Source organism: Heterodontus francisci, chromosome 4 (assembly GCF_036365525.1).
Source record: "Heterodontus francisci isolate sHetFra1 chromosome 4, sHetFra1.hap1, whole genome shotgun sequence".
Lineage (NCBI taxonomy): Eukaryota > Metazoa > Chordata > Chondrichthyes > Heterodontiformes > Heterodontidae > Heterodontus > Heterodontus francisci.
In genome coordinates this window covers 42,059,482-42,082,315 of record NC_090374.1, presented here as the reverse complement: position 1 = coordinate 42,082,315, position 22,834 = coordinate 42,059,482, and the positions used below count along the sequence as shown (strand labels likewise).

The 22,834-nt window shown below is 40.5% G+C and overlaps 1 protein-coding gene across 1 annotated transcript in view; it reads left to right on the top strand.

The window, feature by feature from the left end:
- The window catches only part of sorbs2b (sorbin and SH3 domain containing 2b), a 284,278-nt gene that overhangs the window by 67,053 nt on the left and 194,391 nt on the right, over nucleotides 1-22,834 (top strand). Inside the window, exon 3 of the mRNA XM_068029420.1 lies at nucleotides 9,697-9,749. Within this exon, the coding sequence (XP_067885521.1) occupies nucleotides 9,740-9,749 (10 nt within the window). The 5' untranslated portion in view covers nucleotides 9,697-9,739. The remainder of the gene's footprint in view (nucleotides 1-9,696; nucleotides 9,750-22,834) is intronic.

Genomic DNA, 22,834 nt, shown 5'->3' with positions numbered 1-22,834 from the left:
CCATTAAAATGAGTTTGTCAACAGAACATTACCATTTTTATGTTTGAAGTGCACACTCCCATATGTACATAAGAAAATTCTTCAAGACTTTGAGCATGATAACTTTTGTATTCCCTTCTATAGAAATTGTTACGACCAGGTGAGAAAGGTGTCCAGGGTTTCCTCTCAGCCTTCACCTGGTCTTACGGTAACTGGGCTTAATTTTAAACATACCGTGTTTTTAGCTCCCCCTTAGCGAATCCTTGATCACTGCTTTGCAATTATAAGGCAAAGAAACCAGCACAAACAGGTTTTCTTAGGTTTAAAGAAGAAAAGTTGAAATTTATTAAACTTTAACTTAAACTCTAATTCGGTTGACGCCTTTGGATAGATGACGCGCTCACACTAGCATGCAAATATACGCGTGCAAATAGAGACAGAAAAGAACAGAAGAAAAATAATCAGTGGAAAGGTTTGAGGCAATATCTGAAGAGTTTTTGTTACGGTTCTTCGAGCTCACTGTAGAGTCCGTGATTGTAGGTAGATCTTGCTTTTCGTTGGGGCCCAGTATTCTTCTTAAACCTTGTTCGCTGTAGGAGACTTTTCTTTGTTGGGGTTCATGTGTCTTCAGTGGATTCAGAGGCTTGTGAGTGCGAGATGGGAGCAGACAGAAGAGATCTCAGTCCAGGAGCAAACAGTCTTTCTGCGGTCAAATTCTCTGTGGCTAGTTCAAAAGACCCTTGAACAGCTAGTTAGTCATGTGACCAGCTGGTACAATCCAGAACTGGTTAGATCACGTTAGCAGTCTCTGGAATGCTCCTCTTACACACAATACCTGGTGATCTTTTTTTAAAAAAAAAGTAAATAAAAAATTGTCCTAGAGTCAGCTTTGGCCATCTTTGACTTGCCTCCAGTGTTTCAATGACTTATGGAAGATAGGCTGCTTAAAACAATATTTCACAAAGCCTTACCAACATAATTTCAAAATAAAACAACCTACATTGTCATTTAATTTAATGTCCTTGAGAGGCAAGCCAGTACTCACGTAGCCTTACTGATAACAGCTTCATATCGACTGGTTTATAACTACAACCAGATCCTTACTCTTTTTTCCAAAGGACACGCAATAATAAGGTCTAGAATCTGTTGCGCAAACTAATGTGCAATAACTGTTAAATACGATCAATCATTTCTTCATTCATCCATTTAAATTGGTGTAGATCCTTTTGAATGCCATCAGTTATACTAATCACTGAGTCTCAGCAGCTAATTTTATATTACTAGATATATACCCTACTTAATATTTGGAACAATATGAACAATTGATGAACCAAAGCAAGCCTTTTCAGTCTGCTGAGCTGATGTTCAATCCAGTTATTTTACCAATTTGTCACTAATTCCAAGTGCTTTTGTATTCTAAGAAGGCCTCAGCTGCAGAACTCTAATTCCAAAGGCTTTCTGAAAACTCAAGTAAATTAAATCCAGTAGATAACCTTCATTCAGTTACCTTCTCAGTGAATTCCAGTTGATGAGTGAGGTATGACCTAGTGATTCTAAAGGCATACTGACTGCTCCTTCTATAAAGCTCTAAGCTCAGGTATTACATGCACATTGATTCTGTAAATTTATTGCTGAGTACTTTCCTATTACCAGTTTTACTGGTTCATGACATCTTGATTCTATTATCGGTCCTCAAAGCCAGCTCTTCTAAGTTTGGAGATTCTAAAAATTATAAACCAGAGCCTTGCCATGTTTATTTCCCTGAAGATACTCCAATTTGTCCCATTGGGTCAATGTGCTTTGTAGACACTCCAAGCTTTGCGTTTTCTGATCATTCACTGTCAGCTTTTCAGAGGCCAGATTCAATGTGCGTCAGTGTTTAAGGGCTAAAATAATCACAGACTTGGCCCCTCTTCCCTCAGTGCCACTCCTTTGCAGATATGATTCTGCTCCTTGCATACTGTAGGTGTTAATTCACATGGGAATTACCAGTTTGTAATGGCTGGAATCTCCTCCATTAACTAATAGCAGGAGGTAGGTAGAAGTGGAACTGTGGGAGAGGGAAGGGAGCAATGCTTGGTAATGAAGGGAAACGGGAAGGAGAGAAACAGATGGTAGTGACCAGAAAGGTGAAAATAAATTAGCAATGAAGGGACGAGTGAAGGGAGCAGAAATAGGAAGTGGTACTTTTGAAGGAAGAGAAGCTGGGAAACAGTGCTTTGAGGCAACAAAGAAAAAAAGGACGAGCTTTCATTGATGGGTAAATGTGGAAAAAGAATGTCTGTCGGTCTGCCATTTTTAATGGGGGGAGGGTTGGAAAAGCGCCAGCAGCAACTGGAGAGGGATCGTGCCAGTTTGAACTGAGGGGATTGGAGGGGAAAAGGTGTGGGAGGGCATGGAGGGAAATCTGCCACGCCAGAGTGTCTGTACCATGCACCAGAATCATAAACTTCTCCAGACTCTCCAACATACTGCAGAGGCTCGCTAACAGACCATCTAAAACACTCAGCAATTTTTGGTGTACTGAAACCATTTTTCTTTTAAAGGCCGGTTTCCCCCAAAGGCTTTGGGGTGGAGTTTAAACCCCCTTTGACAGGCTGGAGAGGGCTGGGAGGGTTTAAAATGTCAAAAATTGTAAACCTGACTCCAACCTGCCTCAAATGTGCCCTCTCCTGGTTGTAATGGAGGTTGGCAACGAACCTCTCGAGGCGGGTCAGGTATTTAAATATGTTCATGAGGCTGCGTACCTCTGATCTTAACAGCCATTTAGATTTAACTCCTGCAGGCTGGGTTTCCCACTGCTTGGGAACATGGCAGCTAATGGGGGGACAGAAAGGCTGCAACCTTCTGCCTGACAGCTAATCACACTGTCAACCTGCTGGCCGGGAAACAGGTAAATTCAGCTGAGGTCCTGCCCTTAAATTCAGCAAGACCACTGCATTTCTGGGTTTTCCAGCTGCTACAAGGGAGATGAGGGGTTGCTCACAAAAGTGTGTCCAGTGTGAAAGTAGAAAAGTGAAATGCATTTCAGTTGTAAAAGCAGAATGTAGCTTGTGCCAGATGAGTGTGTGCATTAGTAGGTGTTGAGTAATTGTAAGGTGTATACTTGTGGATTGGATGCAAAGTTGCTCATGATGGGAATGAGGATATGCCATTTTATAAGGACAGGACTATAATGAGATGTAATACCGAGAGCGACGTCTCAACTCATTTCATCTCCGCTGCCTCCGGAGAATCCTTGGCATCAGGTGGCAGGACCGTATCTCCAACACAGAAGTCCTCGAGGCGGCCAACATCCCCAACATATACACCCTACTAAGCCAGCAGCACTTGAGATGGCTTGGCCATGTGAGCCGCATGGAAGATGGCAGGATCCCCAAGGACACATTGTACAGCGAGCTCATCACTGGTATCAGACCCACCGGTCATCCTTGTCTCCGCTTTAAAGACGTCTGCAAACGTGGTCAATGACACAGGACCTCATGTCGCAAGTCGTGGGAATCAGTTGCCAGTGATCGCCAGAGCTGGTGGACAGCCATAAAGGTGGGGCTAAAGCGTGGCGAGTCGAAGAGACTTAGCAGTTGGCAGGAAAAAAGACAGAACCGCAAGAAGAGAGCCAACTATGTAACAGCCCTGACAACCAATTTTATCTGCAGCGCCTGTGGAATTCTCACTCTAGAATTGGCTGTTCTAGCCACTCTAGGCACTGCTTCACAAACCACTGACCACCGCTAAGCGCTTACCCATTTGTCTCTCGAGACAAGGAGGCCAAAGAAGAAGAATACACAATGAATTGTTCTACTGCCAAGGTTGAGATGTGTCCCTTTAAGGTCACAAAGTCTGATGGGTACTGAGGTGAATTGGAGTCCTATTCATCTTAAGAGATTTAAGGGTTCATTGCTTCTTTTGAAATCTTCCCAAGTTCAGAAGCACCCACCTGGCTTGCTTTATCTTTGTTGCAGATGCAGAATAACCTTTTTTAGAAAGGGTGACATCTGTTGTGCACAGACATGAATTTGATTCAGAGAATCTTGCACTTTACAAGTATTTAATATGGTATTTTCTTTTTGATTTTTGCTCTTTATTTTGGATAAAAGGTACATGACTAATAAAAATATTCCTTTGACCATTACATGTGACACTAATACTAACAGTCGAATTTCACCCTACTAACAAGGGGTTGTCCAATAGAAATTGTGGACCAGCCACAAATGCGGCTATGGAGATACCATTTTAGCCACATGCATTAATTTTAGCGGAAAATGCCTTACACAGAATACTTCATGTGTATATTTAGTTAACAAACACCTACCACCATTCAGAAACCAAAGAAGCAAAGCACAACCGTCAAAAAACATTCACACTCCGCTTTTTGTCTTACCATTTTATCAATCCGCTCACAAAAAGGTTAAAGTGCAAATGTATACGGCAAGTGAATATGATTGTGGAGATCACATGCCCAACAAGAGTATCTATTACTCACTTACATGTGGCTTGCAGCTAATGTATTGAACAGCATATGTTCTAACATGCTTCTCCATCACACAAGGCTAAAGCTCGTGTAGACTCGGTTGCACGAACTAAGAGATGGCATGGAGAACTTCACAGAACCATCACAACACCCTCTTAGCTTAAAGGTACTATGTAGTGGTTAGCTCCTTTTAGAAGGAAGGCCTCAGACGACTCTATTTGAGAGTTCTTGCATCATCTGTCACTTTCCAGATATGACGCTTTGTGCTGTTTATAATTTGTATAGTGACTTCACTTCAAAGTAATTCATTGCATATGAAACACTTTGGGACAGCATGAGATGTGCCAGATTTTTCTTCTTTGTATAAATAGGAATACAGAAAAGAGGAAGAAACTTTGTTATTTCCTGTTCTTTTCGCTTACTATAAAATAACCTGGAGAGAGGGCTCTTAAAATAGGGAGAGGATCCAATCAGCTGGCAATACAAAGGAATTTCTTGGAATTAATTTGTGTATCTGTTTGGCTCACTTCTCCATAGGCAGTTTGTGACCAGTGACCTTGAAGGTTAGGTTGGACCAGGTTAGTCAGGATATAGGCAATGCTCATAAGGTCGCATTTATTGCCGACTATTTATTGTTTATTGCTCCAGCCAGAGTCCCCAAAGGACCACAGGCATCTCTCCCTATTAGAGAGAGACAGTTGGTGATGTATAGCTTGGAAAAGGTGATGATGAGCCTTCTCCTTGAATCACACCCCCAGCTTATACACACTACTGAGTCAGCGGCGCTTGAGATGGCTTGGCCATGTGAGCCGCATGGAAGATGGCAGGATCCCCAAAGACACATTGTACAGCGAGCTCGCCACTGGTATCAGACCCACCGGCCGTCCATGTCTCCGTTATAAAGACGTCTGCAAACGCGACATGAAATCGTGTGACATTGATCACAAGTCATGGGAGTCAGTTGCCAGCATTCGCCAGAGCTGGCGGGCAGCCATAAAGACAGGGCTAAATTGTGGCGAGTCGAAGAGACTTAGTAGTTGGCAGGAAAAAAGACAGAGGCGCAAGGGGAGAGCCAACTGTGCAACAGCCCCAACAAACAAATTTCTCTGCAGCACCTGTGGAAGAGCCTGTCACTCCAGAATTGGCCTTTATAGCCACTCCAGGCGCTGCTTCACAAACCACTGACCACCCCCAGGCGCGTATCCATTGTCTCTCGAGATAAGGAGGCCCAAAAGAAAGAAAGAAAGTGCAGTCCTTGCTGTGATTGTGAAGCCATGATGATGTTAAGTAGAATTCCAGGATATTTATCCAATGACAGTGAAGGAACCGTGATCTGTGTCCAAAGCAAGGTGGTGTAACTTGGAGGGGAACTTTAGTAATTACTATAGTATCACTATATACAGAGGTGCAAAATGTCGTGATGTATATGTGTTATATTTTGCCAATGCCATAATAGGTTTGTTCATCATTGCAGCTGTCAATTCAAAGCAAAAAAATTGCTACCTTTTAAAAATAATGAACATTTTTCATCTAATTCCTGGTATATAACTAAGAAGAGTATAAAGCCTTTGGTCTAATACAAGAAGTTAGTCAGCTTTATGGTGGCTATTCAAATGCACATTCTGCATCCGGTTTATTGGTAAAGTTGAAATTAATGTCGGTGTAAAACTTAAACTCCGGAGTCTCGTGTTTCAGTATGTTTGACTCCTAATACCCATCTTTAGTCTAGAATCCACTGTGGTTACTACTGGGAATTTCAGCCAAATATATATAGTTCAAGCATGTATAGCATTCCAATAAACCAGTCATTTCTTGGTCACTCCCTAAACAAAGCTCATCTATAAATAAAGCCCCATCCAAACATGCAAGATTAACTAACTTATCCCTTTTTAATGTTTAGTGTATTTAATATGGTTCAGCTATTGCCAAATTCTACATACACAGTGTAGTTCACTATAAAACTTGAAGCATTTTGCATATAAGATTTATTTCTAGAATCCATTTGTGAATAATGTGGATTAGATATTTTTACTTGGAGTTGATTAAAATCCTGATTTCAAAGCATACTGTGTATTGGCACCCTATCTCAATTTTGACCAATGGGTCAAGTAATCTATTTTTTAAAAATCTGAATAATTTAGTGACTTCATATCCGCCAGTGGTGTTCAAATAAACCATGTGCACCTCCAGAATAAGGCCCGGAAACTGTCAGCATTTGATGTCATTAATCCGCTAAAACTGACAGTAACTTTGGAATCTGCACATGTGCCAAATAACGTGGCAATCCAGAAGTTGCTGTCAGTGAATACACTGCTCCATCAGGTGCACTGTAGAGATTCCCACAGACTGCAATCTCCATTGCAACTAGAATTTAATGAAAACTTATACTTCAATGCAGGTAATCTCACTATAAAAACCCTTGGGGGAAAAAGTTGCACTTTTTGTTGAATGAGGTGTAACTGGGTTTGTAGAATCTTACAGCACAGAAAGCGGCCATTCAGCCCTTTTCTCCTCACCACTTTCTTAACATTAAGAAAGTGGTGAGGAGAAAAGGGAATATTTGAAGAAGTCAATTAAGAACAACAAACATCAGCATTATTGTTTGAATTTGAAACCAAAGAAAAGAGAACAAAGCACTTTGTTCCAGTAATGAAAGATAATGACCACAAACAATTCAAATTTTGTAATCCATGAAGTGATGACAACGTATAGAAAACACACTCCCTGAAGTCTAAATTCAGGAAATTCTAAATAGAGTTTGTAACAGATGCATTCCAGAAAAATAGCTACTGAAAAGAGTCCCAGAGCAAAAGAAGTGGAGATCAGAGTAGTGATGAACAGGGGCTCCTCTCTATTGCTGACTTGGGCACTAGTAAGGTCTCATCTCAAGGTGCAGTGGGAGCAATAATTTCCATATAATTAAAGTTTCTACTAGTGTGTCCATTAATAATCGTTGTGCTAAATCTGCCTTGGATTCCAGTCAGCATTGTACAACCGATTCCACCACTGCCTTCTTCATGTGGTACGAATGTTGGTTCAAGTCCAAGTTAGGAAAAAATATCGAGTCTAGCTCCTCTCCTTTGACGGAGGGAAATATTTGAAGAATGCTGGCAGTCTGCAGTTTTAAAGACTAAATCTTGCATATTTTCTCCAGTCTCTGAAAACATCAAGATTTAAAAATGGAAAGCCTCTGTGCATTGTAGGTATTTGTAAGCCGCAGAGAACATGTCTGACTTTAAATAAAATGTTAACAGAAATAGTATGCTGGAGACTTCATTATTTCATGTCTTTTAAAAATAATCTGCTGAAATTTTGAAAAAGTAGAAAGGTAATTTTAAGCTTTTTAAAAATAAGGTATTGTATGCATCAGTGACCTCTAGCCAATATAAATTTGTTTTGCATAATTGGAGTTGATTTTGGAAAACAAATTTGATGCTTGTGTTTCCTGCTTTATTATAATAGCTAAAACAAACTACATCCATATTGTTAGTGTTCTATTTTCTAAATAGGTTCGAACTACAAGATTTGCTTGCATGCTTTTGGCTTGTATGGAAGTGAAACATTCCACCACAAAATCTGGTATTGTCCACATTATCCTTAAAATGTCTGAAGGTCATGAATGGACTTGACAGAGGGATGAATGTTGAGAAGATTTGTAACAGCATAGGCTTGAAATATATATTCAAATAAAAGATAACATATAAGATAGCAATGAGGTCTATTCAAATTGTCATGTCTGTGGCTTCCTTGAATTATAGAAGCCCTCCAATCAGTACCATCGTTTCTCTTTTCTCTGTGCCATTAACAGAAAATTTTAATTGGAATATAGCATTGCATACAGCAATACTTTTATTGGTGGCTCTAGAAATACGAAGTTGATGAATGCTGATCAAAAGTGATTTGTAACAAGGTACCACTCATTAATATCATCTATTTGTGCCGTGACCTCCTTCTGAATTGAATCTTTCCGCTCTTAATACCACAAATTCCTCTCTTAACTTGATTAATTTTCTGATAAAAGCAAAAGTGAGACTCTCAAAAATACTGTATTCAATCTGCAATTATGGTAAAAACAGCTGACTGACTGTTTTGAGGGTAAAAGCAGAATAAGCAACTAACCATATTAGCAATTGTTTCTCCATTAGGATAATTCATCTCATCCAGAGACGAACCTAGAGTCAAAGTATTTATTGAACACATTCTTTTTCTACATTGATGAAATGCATTGGCCTCAATATCCCCCAGCACTGATGTCCGCTCCATGCAGCAATCGTGACCTACCTCCCACCCTTCCCCACTCCGCATTGCCTATCTCATTGCTCCCCTCCTCCCCGCACCCCCCCCCCCCCACACCAAACACTGATTTCCAGCTCTTCCCCACTCCAAATTGCTCCTCGCATTTCTGTGTCCCCCTCCCCCCACCCCCTTCCAATCTTTCATCTTATTCCCTCCCAACCCCTCGCGATTGCCTCTGTCTCATCCCATCCCCTTCCTCCCTACCAATTACCTGTCTCTGCCCTGCTCGCAGCCCCGCCCCTCCCCCAACTGCCCCAAGCCCCGATCTCTGGCCTCCTTCCTCTCCCATTTGCTATGGACCAACCCCAGAGGTCCCCAGTGGTTTCCTGCCACTGGTTTTCCCACCCAGCATTTGGCCAGCTGTCAGGTGAGAAATGATAGCAAAAAATATCATGAGGTTTTGCCGTTAAATCTGGCAGGACCTTTGCGTCCTTGACCTTGACATGTTCCCTGACCATTTATCCCTCCCCACCCCCGCCACGCTTCCCACCATACCTTTTCTTAGTATAATTGTGGAAAGTGTGTGGTAAATGTCTTAGCATTCAGAAGTACATTTACAGTATAGTTTCACTGTTTTTGTAGCAAAAGATGTGGGATTTTACTTATCTGGTATGGGTTTTAAAATAAACATTTGCATTATCTTAGATAAAGACTTATACGCTAATGTACAATTAATTGAAGCATTAGTCTTATTTGTGTGCATTCCTCCATGGGTATATAGCAGCAATATTAGGACATTGGTATTCCCATTAAATAGCATAAATTCCAGTCTATTCCGATAAATAAGACAGGAATCCATCTCCTTCAAGTAGGAGGGTTTTCAGAATGAATGATCTAACGGTTTGCTGTTACAAATCACTGAAGGATTCTTGCATTGTTTTACATTGCCATGTTTGGTGAAGGTTTGGTCTGGATTGCAGTAAAGCAGCTGTATTCTATTTACTTTTCAGGGTAAACTGAATTTTCCGGAATAAAGCAGTTGGTCCTCTTATCATGAATACAGGTATGTTCAGATCTCTTAAAGGGAAGGTTGAAGATGTTGTTTGCATTAACCTATTCTTAAGACTGTTGATAAGCTTCAAAGCAACCAAAAATAGAAATGCATTGAATTTTCATTGAAGAGCAAATGAAGGTAACATAATTCATATTTATAAAATGTCATGAATCCGGTATATTCAATGTATAAAACTGCTGTACTTGAAACCTGCATCTAAAAATGAAATGCGGAGGTATACATTTTGAAATGTGTTTGCCTAATCTAACTGCTGAATAGCAGATTGCTGAAACAATTTATGTTCATTTGTTTTTGATCTGAATTTCATGTTTCTAGCAAGATTCTGGAAGAAAAATACAGGATCAAAAAATCTGGAAAATATAATCTGAATTGAATTTTTTTTTAAATGCTTCCATTAAGATGATGGCTATATTTTTATTGTCTGTTTCCCTCATTAATTTTCGCCAGAGTGTGATCTCGCCTCTCCTGAGCCATGTTGGCAGGGTATTGTTTCATTGATTCCTCACCTAATTGGCCATTAGTCATCTGTGAGTTTAACTGTAGCAGGTTAATCAGCTGTGGCAAACATCACAGCTGAATTTGCAGCTTTATTCACTCACTGTCTGCATGTGCATTTCCAGCAGGGGTCACAGCCTCATCGGCAGCAGGGACCCTGATTTTTCTCTCCGTGAACTAGGAATGCTCCAAACTCTGCTGGCCAACATTCAGCATAAGCTGGCCTGTCCACTTTAAATTCAGCAGCTCACTTACTGGCTTCTTTTATAGCAGCACTTGCTGATTGCTTTAAAATTCCTGCTTATCGACTGATTTGAGACCCCTGCCTGGCTCCCTGATCTTATGGTGCTCGGCATGCTGTTCCAATGCGGCAGCTCTGTAGGAATTAGAAAGAAAACTGTTGAAGTAAAAGGAGAAAGCCAAAACAAAAAGGAAAAATGAAGAGAGTAAAAGTAAATGAAGAACTGACACAAAAGAGACAAAAGTGAAAGTGAGGGGGAGACTAAACTGAAGGAAAGAGTGAGAAACAGAAAGGAAGGAAAGAGAAGGAGACAACATTGGAAGAGAAACAACCGTGAAGGAGGGAAGACTTTTTACTTTGCAGATTTGGCAATATCCATATTCTTTGCGGGAAGGCTGCAAGATTTTGCTGGGCCCAGTTTGACCAGGTTTGAGAACCACTGAATCCGAAATTTTGCTCAGTGTGTTATTAAGAATGACAACTGACTCGAGCAAGACTTTGAATGAAGATATGTGGGCAGGCTATGTGTGTGGACAGGCTGTTGATGTTCCCAACAGCATTTTGTCAGTAGCTTTGCTGATTTGAGCTAGGGACCTTCATATTTAGAACAGCTTGTCTGCTCATTTGATAAGCTCCCTGATCCATCAAGGAATGGTGTGGTTACTATTAAAATCATTAATTGATTTTTCCCCCCCAAAGTGTTTGTGTTTAGATGGGCACCAATATTGTGCTAATAGCTGTACAGGATTATTTTCTCTTAGAATTGCTGTTTAACCTATTACTTTGGCAGACCATTATTAAAACTACAGGAGTCCCAGCAGGACAGTAACACAAAATGAAGAAGGAGCATGCATTCCCTGTTTTGTCAGGTACAGGATTGTGATGGTTGATCAAATAATCTATTTAACCCAAGTCAGCTCCTCAAATAGGCTAATTTAGGAGAAGCATGCAGATATTTTTGTCAATTAGATCTAGCTTTTTGCATTAGATTTAATTTAAAAAATCACAAGAACAGTGATTTTTAATTTGTATCCTGTACAAAAATGGTCTTAACACTTTAAAATAAATTTCTGGTATGTGATGTGCTGAATATTAAATCAAATCATAAATGTTTTTTTAAATTAACTATCACATTTTCACCCTTTTAGTCTGGATTTGTCCCTATCTTCTTCGATATACAAACTACCAAGATTATTATGCTAAAGACTTCACTAAAGCCAATTACCATTGACTCATTTGTGTAGAGACATCAGATGGGCAAGCTGGACTGTAATAGATGGGGGATTTTTAATGTTCAAAAAGTTATCTGGAGAGTCAGTTGTAAATATTTTGAACAGGTCTTTTTCTTCCACTACTTGCATAAATTATAATCTCTTTTTAAAGGAATTTTAATGATCCAGCGGCTCACTGTAAAAAAAAAAAGTGCATGTTACCAATAGCTGAAACCAGTATGGTCCTTTTCATATTATTTCTGGTATTAAAACTTCAGTAAGGTTGTGACAAAGTGATTATATTTAAATTGATACAAGCTTTTACTAAAATCTTTATATTAGACAGTATTTTGATTTTTGTCAATCAATGCAGTTGAAACCTCAAAGGAAACCACACTTAAATTGGCATCTAATGCAAATTTGAAAGAGTGAAATTGCTTATCTGAATGACTACATTATAACAACTTTCCAACCCTGGTAAGGAGCCTCAACTGGTGGCAGCACATATAGGAAATTCAGGCATGGTGCACACCCAAATTTCCACAGACAAAGTCTGATAATGACCTATTAATTACTACTTAGACATTCTGAGAAAAAAATCTTTTCTGTGACTGATGCAATCATTGTTTCCATACATCTGACTGAATAGCATTTTCAAATTCCATCTCGCCCTACATAAGTAACTCTTTCCTGGACTCATGTAAGTTTCTCTCTTATGGCGCATCCACAAATAGACTCCACCAACCACTGTGCCCCACCTGGACTCTCCATTCACACAGCTTCCATTCTGCACCATAATAAAAGAGTCATTGACATCACATATTAGACAGAGATTTCTTTGTAAACAGCAAATAAAAAAAATTAAGGTCAAGTAGAAATGAATGCTGAATCTAATGGTGCATTCACGGGAAAACTGAGATCGCTCTGCAGAATCTAGGCCTGATCCTGGAGGAGAGTCTCGTTCTGCTATGTTACTTTATTTACACTGCACAAGCTTAGTATCATGACAAAAGCTAAAATGCTTCACATGGACATTAAACATCTAAGATATTCAGTTTTTTAATATAATCTGTTTCCAATCTTTTACATAACATGGTCAGCAGCATCAAGCTCGCAATCCATCAGCATAAAACTGGACCATGTTTGGCATGCGTCTTTGTATTGGGTTTGTTAAATAGATGATAGTCTATTGAAATGTTCCAAGTATTCACTGTCATTTGTCCTTCTAATGCCTAGTAGACCAATTGGAAATGAGTATGTATCCTCATGCTTGATATTAATTTCTGGTAATCTGGTAAGGAGATTGTTATGCATGTTGATGGGTTTCTATACATGTCGAGCACCTGGAAGGCTAAATTTAAAAAAGAAAATTGAACTTGGTTACTAAGTTAGAGTTCTTGTGCAAGAAGAAGCTGTTTCTGTCCTGCATAATTTAGGCACTGGGTATTAATTCAGATGTTGGATTTTTATTCCAAGCACTACAAATTTTGGACCTTTTGAAATGTAATCCAATGCTGGACTGTTTCGGATTTTTGCAAAAATTGTTCAAAATCCTCTTTAGAGAGGGCTGCTTTTTATAACCGAATTGTGACATTTTAAAAAATCTTGCAGCACTGGATTTGTGACTTGGAGATTATAATTGTGCCTGACATTTGCAATTAAGCCACCTCAAGGATCATTTTTTTTTCAATCCCTCAGCTGGGTTTTCAGTGGAGGTGAAGGAAGTTGTCCAAAGCAGATACTGAATTTCCTGTCTAAAGCATTGAGTGTTGATGATTAAGCCATGGGCATGTCTGCAGGCTAGACCATTGCAATCTCCCTGCCAACTGAGGAACCTTTTCAAATGTAGAGGGCTAAATTTTGAGGGAACCTAGAAAAATAGGACAAGGGAAAACTTGAAGCTAAGAATTATGTCAGTCTATGTCTGCTGCCATCTTTGCATTGCAATCTTGCCTTCGTCGATATATTGAACCAGCGGTCCCTGAAGGTTTTATCTTCTTAACCCTCTTGCCATCCATATCTTTTCATCTTTTGCCATAATATGACAAAGTAGCTATTTCTTGCCCTGAACTGCATTCACCCACCTCATCCTCCCATCTATTTGCTGAATTCCAAATGATTCAAATTAGATTAGATTAGAGATACAGCACTGAAACAGGCCCTTCGGCCCACCGAGTCTGTGCCGACCATCAACCACCCATTTATACTAATCCTATATTCCTACCAAACATCCCTATATTTTCCTACCACCTACCTATACTAGTGACAATTTATAATGGCCAATTTACCTATCAACCTGCAAGTCTTTTGGCTTGTGGGAGGAAACCGGAGCACCCGGAGAAAACCCACGCAGACACAGGGAGAACTTGCAAACTCCACACAGGCAGTGCCCAGAATTGAACCCGGGTCCCTGGAGCTGTGAGGCTGCAGTGCTAACCACTGCGCCACTGTGCCGCCCTTATATTACAACTACATCATTTGTAATAATGTGAATTGATTTTCAGGATTTTTTCCCCTAATTATTCATCTTTGAGGAATTGGTAATACATCCAGACTGAACTGATGACTGAACAGTTCTCATAAAATAAGCCAAATATTGTTTTGCCTTCTTTCTATGCACCTATTATTCCTGTTGATTTCAGATGATAGTATTTTGGCGAGACTCTCGGTTTGAAGTTTTGTTTCCTTTATTCATCGTGAGTTCAACACAACGTTGTGTAATAATTGAGGCTAAAAATTAAAGTGAAACTGTCTAATTACATTGCTTGTGATGATCCTTGGAGACCCTGGAGACTGAAAGTATGCATTTCAAAGTCGTAAAATAAGTCTAGTGTATTAAAAAGGCTATTAATTGCAAGCTATCCCTTTTCAAAAAAAAGTGTTTCAAAAGGATTTGAATGTTTCCTTGATTTTTGTTTTATTGTAAAAACTGAGTAATTGCAACATGTGTCTGTGTGTAGTATCTCAGAATTAACACAACATCACTTAATTAATTATTAAGATTCACCAACAAGCAAATGTTCAGCAAGAGGTTTCTGTGCTGCTCAGTGCAGTCTGTCACGACATCAGAGAAAAGTTAATGTATTATTGATCCTGAAATGAACTGGAAACTCTCATTTCATTGTAATTTCCCCCTCTCTTGCTTAATTACTTCAACTCTCGCATTTTTGGAAACTGTTTTATAATATTTTTGTCTTTGTGTAGAGCTGTGGTTCTGATCATTAATGAGAAATAACATTAACAATTACAATCTTTTAAACTTTAATGTAAAATAACTATAAAAATATTTGCAACTACTTTAAAGAAATTCTTAGAATCTTACCAGAGGCTTTTGGTCCTCTACCATGTTATACCATGTTAATATTATACATGAAATGTATGATGTGTTAATTATATCAACTATGATTTAAAATGGATTTTGGATAATTGGATAGATATTTGAAAATCTTCAGCTTGATATTGTATTGAAAATTTTTGGTATTCAGAAAAACATTTATGTAGAACTGGCATGTGTGTACTGATACTAACCAAGGACCCTATTCACAAAAAAAAAGCTGTGTTGCTATGCTGTTTTAATAGTTTATATTGAGGAAGATCTCCAACCTCAACTCGTTAAACATTTGCTGGCATTTCTGTAACAGTGTAATATTGCAGAAAAGGAAAATTCATTGTCATGTTCTGAATATGCAAATGATGCTGTTACAAGCATTTCATAGAACGTTTGAAGGGAAAGCCATGGGAGCTGTTAGATCCTTTGACATTGACTTCTGTCTAAAAATGGTAAAGATAAATATTCCAAAGAAGCAATTGAATCCCTTATTCTGAGATAGCCACCAAGATGTTAGTCAGGTTAACTGGACGCCCCAGAGAGCTGGCAGGCACTCCAAAAGTTACAATCCTAGAAATGTCAACACAGGATGCGCTATTTGGCCTATTGTACCTGTGCCAGCCCACCATGAGAGTTATTTACTCTAATGCCACTTTCCCTTACTCTTTTAATATTTTTCTTAAGTGCCTATCTAGTTTCATTTTAAATATCATGATTGAAGTAGTTACAATAGCCATTTGTGGAAATGCATTCTGTATTTAAGTGTTTGAAAAAGTGTCTTCTAACCTTCCCCTTTTTATGGTTCTAATATGAATCCAAACCCCAACCCCCTTTTCCCCTCCCCCCGGCAACCCTGCGGCTACTGATCCACCCTTGCAAAGAGGCAAGCAGAGGTAGGGGAAGAGGTAACTTCAATTGGTGTATAACAGGTCACAGTCATTTAGAGCACAGGAGGAGGCCATTCGGCCTATCGAGTCCATGCCTGCTGTCCACAGAGCTATGCTGCCAGTTCCACTCCCTGGCTCGATCCCCATAGCCCTGCTAGTCTATTTCTCGAAGGTGGCCATCCAACTTCCTCTTTAAGTCATTGATCGTCTCCGCTTCCACCGTCCTTGTGGGCAGCGAGTTCCAGGTCACTACCCCCCCACCCCCAACCAACCTCCCGCAGCGTAAAAAAAGTGCTTCCTCATATTGCCCCTGCATCATTTGCCCAAAACTTTCAATCTGCATCCTCTAGTCCTTCTACCATTAGTTAATTGGAACAGATTTTCCTTGTTTAACTTGGCTAAGCCTGTCATAATCTTGTACACTTCTATTAAATCTCCCCTCAATCTCCTTTATTCTAAGGAGAACAAACCCAGCTTTTCCAACCTAACCTTGTACTAAAATCCCCCATCCCTGGAACCTTTCTAGTAAATCTCCTCTGTACCTTCTCAATGACCCTCACAACCTTCCTGAAATGTGGTGACCAGAACTGGATGCAAAACTCCAGTCGGGACCTAACCAGAGCTTTATAGAGGTTTAGCATAACTTCCTTGTTTTTCTACTCAATGCCTGTATCTATGAAGCCCAAGATCCCACATGCTTTACCAACCACTCTCTCGTGTATCCTGCCACCTTCGATGCACGTGCACCCCCAGGTCCCTCTGTTACGAACATGCAAACATACGAATTAGGAGAGGACTAGGCGACTCGACGACTCAAGCCTGCTCTGCCATTCAATAAGTTCATGGCTGAACTGATCACTCCACATTTCCATCTACCCCCGATAACCTTCCACCCCCTTGCTTATCAAGAATCTATCTACCTCTGCCTTAAAAATTTTCAAAGACTCTGCTTCCACTGCCTTTTGAGGAAGAGAATTCCTAAGACTCGTCACCCACTGAGAGAAAAAATTTCTCCTCGTGTCTCTTAAATGGGGAACTCTTATTTTTAAACAGTGACCCCAAGTTCTTGATTCTCCCACAAGGGGAAACATCCTTTCCACATCCACCCTTTCAAGACCCCTCAGGATCTTGTATGTTTCAATCAAGTCGCCTGTTACTATACTAAATTCCAGCGGATACAATCCTAGCTTATCCAATCTTTCCTCGTAAGGCAGGTATTAGTCCAGTACTGCCTCCAACGCATCTACATCCTTCCTTAAATAAGGAGACCAGTACTGTACACAGTACTCCATATGTGGTCTCACTAATGCCCTGTATAGCTGAAGCATAACTTCGCTACTTTTGTATTCAATTCCCCTGACGATTAATGATAACATTCTAGTAGCTTTCCTAATTGCGTGCTGTACCTGCATACTGACCTTTTGCAATTCATATATTAGGACACCCAGATCCCTCTGCATCTCAGAGCTCCGCAATCTCTCACCATTTAGATAATGTGCTTTTTTTATTCTTCATGCCAAAATGGACAATTTCCCACTTTCCCACATTATACTCCATTTGCCAGGTCTTTGCCCACTCACTAACTTAGCTGTATCCATTTGTAGCCTCCTTGTGTCCTCTTCACAAGTTACTTTTCTACCTAGCTTTGCGTCATCAGCAAATTTAGCAACCATACCTTCGGTCCCTTCATCCAAATCATTTATATAAATTGTAAAATGTTGAGGCCCCAGCACTGATCCCTGTGGCACACCACTCATTACATCTTGCCAACCAGAAAATGACCCATTTATGCCCACTGTTTCCTGTTAGCTAACCAATCATCTGTTCATGCCAATATGTTACCCCCTACACCATGAGCTTTTATTTTCTGCAATAACCTTTGATGTGGCACCTTATCAAATGCCTTCTGGAAATCTAAGACAATACATCCACCGGTTCCTCTCTATCCACAGCACATGTAACTCCCTCAAAGAACTCCAGTAAATTGGTTAAACATGATTTTCCTTTAACAAAAACAAGTTGCTTCTGCCTGATTACTTTGAATTTTTCTAAATGCCCTGCTATAACATCTTTAATAATAGCTTCTAATATTTTCTCTAAGACAGATGTTAAGCTAACTGGCCTGTAGTTTCCTGCTTTCTGTCTCCCTCCCTTTTTGAATAAAGGAGTTACATTTGCTAATTTCCAATCTAACTGAACCTTCCCCAAATCCAGGGAATTTTGGAAAATTAAAACTGATGCATCAACTATCTCACTAGCCACTTCTTTTAAGATCCTAGGATGAAGTCCATCAGAACCCAGGGACTTGTCAGCCCGCAGCTCCAACAGTTTGTTCAGTACCACTTCCCTGGTGATTGTAATTTTCTCAAGTTCCTCCCTCCCTTCCATTTCCTGACTTACAGCTAATACTGGGATGTTACTTGTATCCTCCTATAGTGAAGACCGATGCAAAATATCTGTTCAATTCATCTTCTATCTCCTTATTATCCATTACTAATTCCCCAGACACACCTTTTTATAGGACCAACAGTCACTTTGTTAACTGTTTTCTTTTTAAAATATCTATAGGAACTCTTCTTCTGTCTTTATATTTCTAGCTAGCTTTCTCTCGTACTCTAATTTTACCTTCCTTATCAATCTTTTAGTCATTCTTTGCTGTTTCTTGTATTCTGTCCAATCTTCTGACCTGCCTCCCATCTTTGCCTAATTATCGGCTTTTTCTTTAAGTTTGATACTATTGTTAATTGTTTTAGTTAACCACGGATGGCGGGTCCCACCCTTGGAATTTTTCTTTCTCGTTGAAATGTATCTATTCTGTGTATTCTGAAATAACCCCTTAAATGTCTACCACTGCATCTCTATTGACCTGTTACCTTAACCTGATTTTCCAGTTCACTTTAGCTAGCTCTGCTTTCATGCGCTCATAATTGCCCTTATTTAAGTTTAAAATACTAGACTTGGACCCACTCTTCTCTCCCTCAAACTGAATGTAAAATTCAATCATATTATGATGGCTGCTACCTAGGGGTGCCTTAACTATGAGGTCATCAATTATTCCTATTTCGTTGCACAATACCAGTTTTAGTAGTGTAGCCTGCTCTCTGGTTGGCTGCAGAATGTATTGTTCCAAGAAATTATCCCGAAAACATTCTATGTACTCCTCATCTAAGCTACCTCTGCCCATCTGATTTTTTCCAGTCTATATGTAGGTTAAAATCCCCCATAATTAACGCTGTACCTTTCTGACAAGCTGCCATTATTTCTTCCTTTATACCCCGTCCCACAGTGCGGTTAATGTTAGGTGGCCTATACACCACTCCCACAAGTGACTTATTGCCTTTATGATTTCTCATCACTACCCAAACTGCTTCTACATGCTGGTCTCCTGAACTTGGGTCATCCCTCTCTATTGCGCTAATACCATCAATAATTAACAGAGCTACCCCTCCACCTTTTCCAAGTTTCCTGTACTTCCTAAATGCCATGTATCCTTCAGTATTCAGGTTCCAATCTATGTCATCCTGCAGCCATGTCTCTGTCATGGCTATCTAATCGTATTTATTTATTTCTATTTGCACACTCAATTCATCTGTTTTATTTCGAATGCTACATGCATTCAGATACAGAGCCTTTAGTTGTGTCCTTATATTATTTTTGTAACCTCTAACCTTATCTGTTGATTTACTCTTAGATTTGTACGCTCTGTCCCTTCCTGTCAGTCTGTTTATCATTTCCCATATTAATACCATTTTCTCTTGCCTTGTCTCTACTCCTTGATTTACCATAGCTTCCCAAATTTGATCCCTTGCCCCCAGTACTCAGTTTAAAATGCTCTCTACTTCCCTAATTATGTGGCCCGCTAGAACACCGGCCCTAGCACAATTCAGGTGTAGACCGTCCCAACAGTACAGCCACCACTTTCCCCAGTACTGATGCCAGTGCCCCACGAACCGGAACCCACGTCTACCACACCAGTCTTTGAGCCACGCATTCATTTCTCTAATCCTATTTGCCCTATGCCAATTTGCACATGGCTCAGGTAATAATCCAGAAGTTATTACCTTTTGAGGTTCTGCTGCTTAATTTGGCGCCTAGTTCTTCATACTGACTAAGCAGACCCTCTTTCCTTCTCCTGCTTATGTCGTTGGTACCTACATGGGCCACAATGACTGGATCCTCCCTCTCCCACTGTAAGTTCCTCTCCAGCCCTGCGCAGATGTCCCGAACCCTGGCACCGGGCAGGCAACACAGCCTTCAGGACACTCGCTGTTTGCTGCAGAGAGCAGTGTCAATCCCCCTAACTATACTGTCCCCTACTACCACTACATTCCTTTTTTACTTCCTCCACTTGAATGGCTTCCTGTACCATGGTCAGGTTGCTCATCCACCCTGCAGCCCCCACTCTCATCCAAACAAGCTGAAAGAACCTCAAACCTTTTGGACATTCGCAAAGGCTGAGACTCCTGCATTCCTGCCCTCTGGGTCCCCTTACCTGCCTCAGCTGCAGCCACACTCCTGTCCCTGACCACTGACCAAATCAGAAGACCCTATCCTAAGGGGTGTGACTGCCTCCTGATACAAAATGTCCAGGTAACTTTTCCCCTCCCTGATATGTCGCAGTGTCTGCAGCTCGGACTCCAGTTCAGTGACTCTGAGCCGAAACTCTTCGAGCCGCAAGCACTTACTGCAGACATGGTTGCCCTGGATCACAGGAGCTCCCACATGCTGCAGCCGTGACACATCACCTGTCCTGCCATCCTTAATATGTTTTAATTGACCACTTAATTATTTTATTCAATTATTTATTTTCCCTTTTTAAAATATATTTTATTAAGCTTATCAGTAGTTCCTTTACTATTTTAAACGCTAGGATTAGAATGGACCTTAATCACTTACTAGATACTCAACAAACAGGTAACTTCTTCCCTGCTCTCTGTCGATTTGTCTTGTCACTCTGATGTCACTTTTAGTTTTCTTTCTCCTTGCTCTGCTGCTGCCTTTTCCTTGCTCTGCTGCTGCCGCTCCTCGGGCTGTACTCCTCTGTCTCCGACTCTGATTTGCGCACTTTTTAAACCTGTGCTCCTCTCTCTCTGTTCCTGCACACTCTAGAACTGTGCCATTAAGTATATATTGCCTCTCCGTATTCAAATTTTTCCCCTTCCTGCCATTAGTTTTATATTCATTTCAGATTCAAAAACAGGTTATGCCTCAGGGAAAATAAACTCTACATCCCTGTCTTATACAAGACCAAGGGGCTATCAATGCAATACTAACTCTAGTAAGGTGGGGGGGTGGGGTGGGGTGGTGTGCTGGGGAATTGAAAATGAATCCCGAAGTGTAGCAGGCAGGGGGGAGCGAAGGATAGTTCGGCCAAAGCATGCACATGCGACTTGGAATTCTCACCTAAAGAATAGCAGAGGCCATCAGGGGATCTCGTCGAAGACCTTGAATGCTCAACAGTCTGAGAGGCTTGGGAAGTTATTCCAAACCTGGAGAAGGATGGTATTATGTGCATTTGTTTTAAAAGTGCCAATGTGTGCAAATGTATAATTTAGTTGAGCTTATGTTGATACTGCTGGTCTGCAGGATCAAATATTACAGCCTCTTTGCTCTCGATAGGAATTACCTAAACCTGCTTACGTGACAGAAATGTTACACTCTCTCTACCACTTAACAGAAATGACTAAAGCGAAGAATTTCACTGATGCTGTGCTCTGACTTTTTCCTCACAACCACACAGATTTCATTACTTGGGTCCTCCACTTATTTGGCTTTACTAATCATCTGCTATCTGTTTGCTCATATAAGAAATTGGCAACCAGAGCCTCAATCGTTGGTACCTCCCACTTTATTGCCTCTTCTGCATCAGCTATAAAAGAATCAAATTGTTGGCAGCAATGCTGTGTGACTTTCATAGTGCTTATACATAATTTAAAACACTTGAAATTCAATTGTCTGCTAAATTCTATTATTCTAATCTGTGCAACTTGCTGAATACTACCTCCACACTAATGTGATGCTCACAAAAGTATATTAAATGAACAAAAGTCATTTTTGGAAAGTTCCAGATCTATATATGTCTTGTGAAATAGGGGTCTGTATCATTAGTGAATCAAAAACATGCCAACACTCCTACTTTTATGCCCACACCTACATGTCACATGCACTGAAAAAGACTGAGGTCCATCACGTTTCACCTGCTACCATCGTGGTAGTTGCATGGTACACGACAATGGAGTTGTTGACTAATCATGGCGATCAGTCTCTAACAATTAGTCTACAACATACCCAGACATGAGACAAGGAAAATCCCAAGTGATAGAAAGCTTTGGAAATAATAGCTCCAAAGTAACCTGTTCTTCCCAAACATGCAACACTTCCCACATGTTATGGGCTGAATTTTCTGAGCACGCCGCAAATCGCGGTGGCATGCTCTGATCTCGGCGGTCCACTTGCGCAGATCCGCCATTGCTGAGCTGCCATGCTATTTCGCACGGGGGCTCATTTAAATGGAAGGGGCAGAGCAACCACACTCTTGACCTAGAGGGGGCAGCTGCTCTGGCACCGACGTCCGACACCACTGCACAGGCGCCATTTTTAAAAGGCTGCAAGCGCTTACCGGCAATTTTAATTTTCAAAGGGACATGGAGGACAAATTAAAATTTAAAACTTTTATTAACCAATCGAAGCCCCTCTCCTACCTCCCCTGCCCCCCCCCCACCCCTGCCAATCACCAATAAATGTATTTAAGACACACAAAAAAAATGTTTCTTCCATCACCAACTTTGCACCCCGAACTTTGCTACCTTTGGCCTTCAACCCCTTCTCAACATCCTCTCAGCCAAAACAAAGTGTTTTCTCCACCCCCTACCCTGATAATTTCGCTCCTTCCCCCCCCCACCCCACCAGTG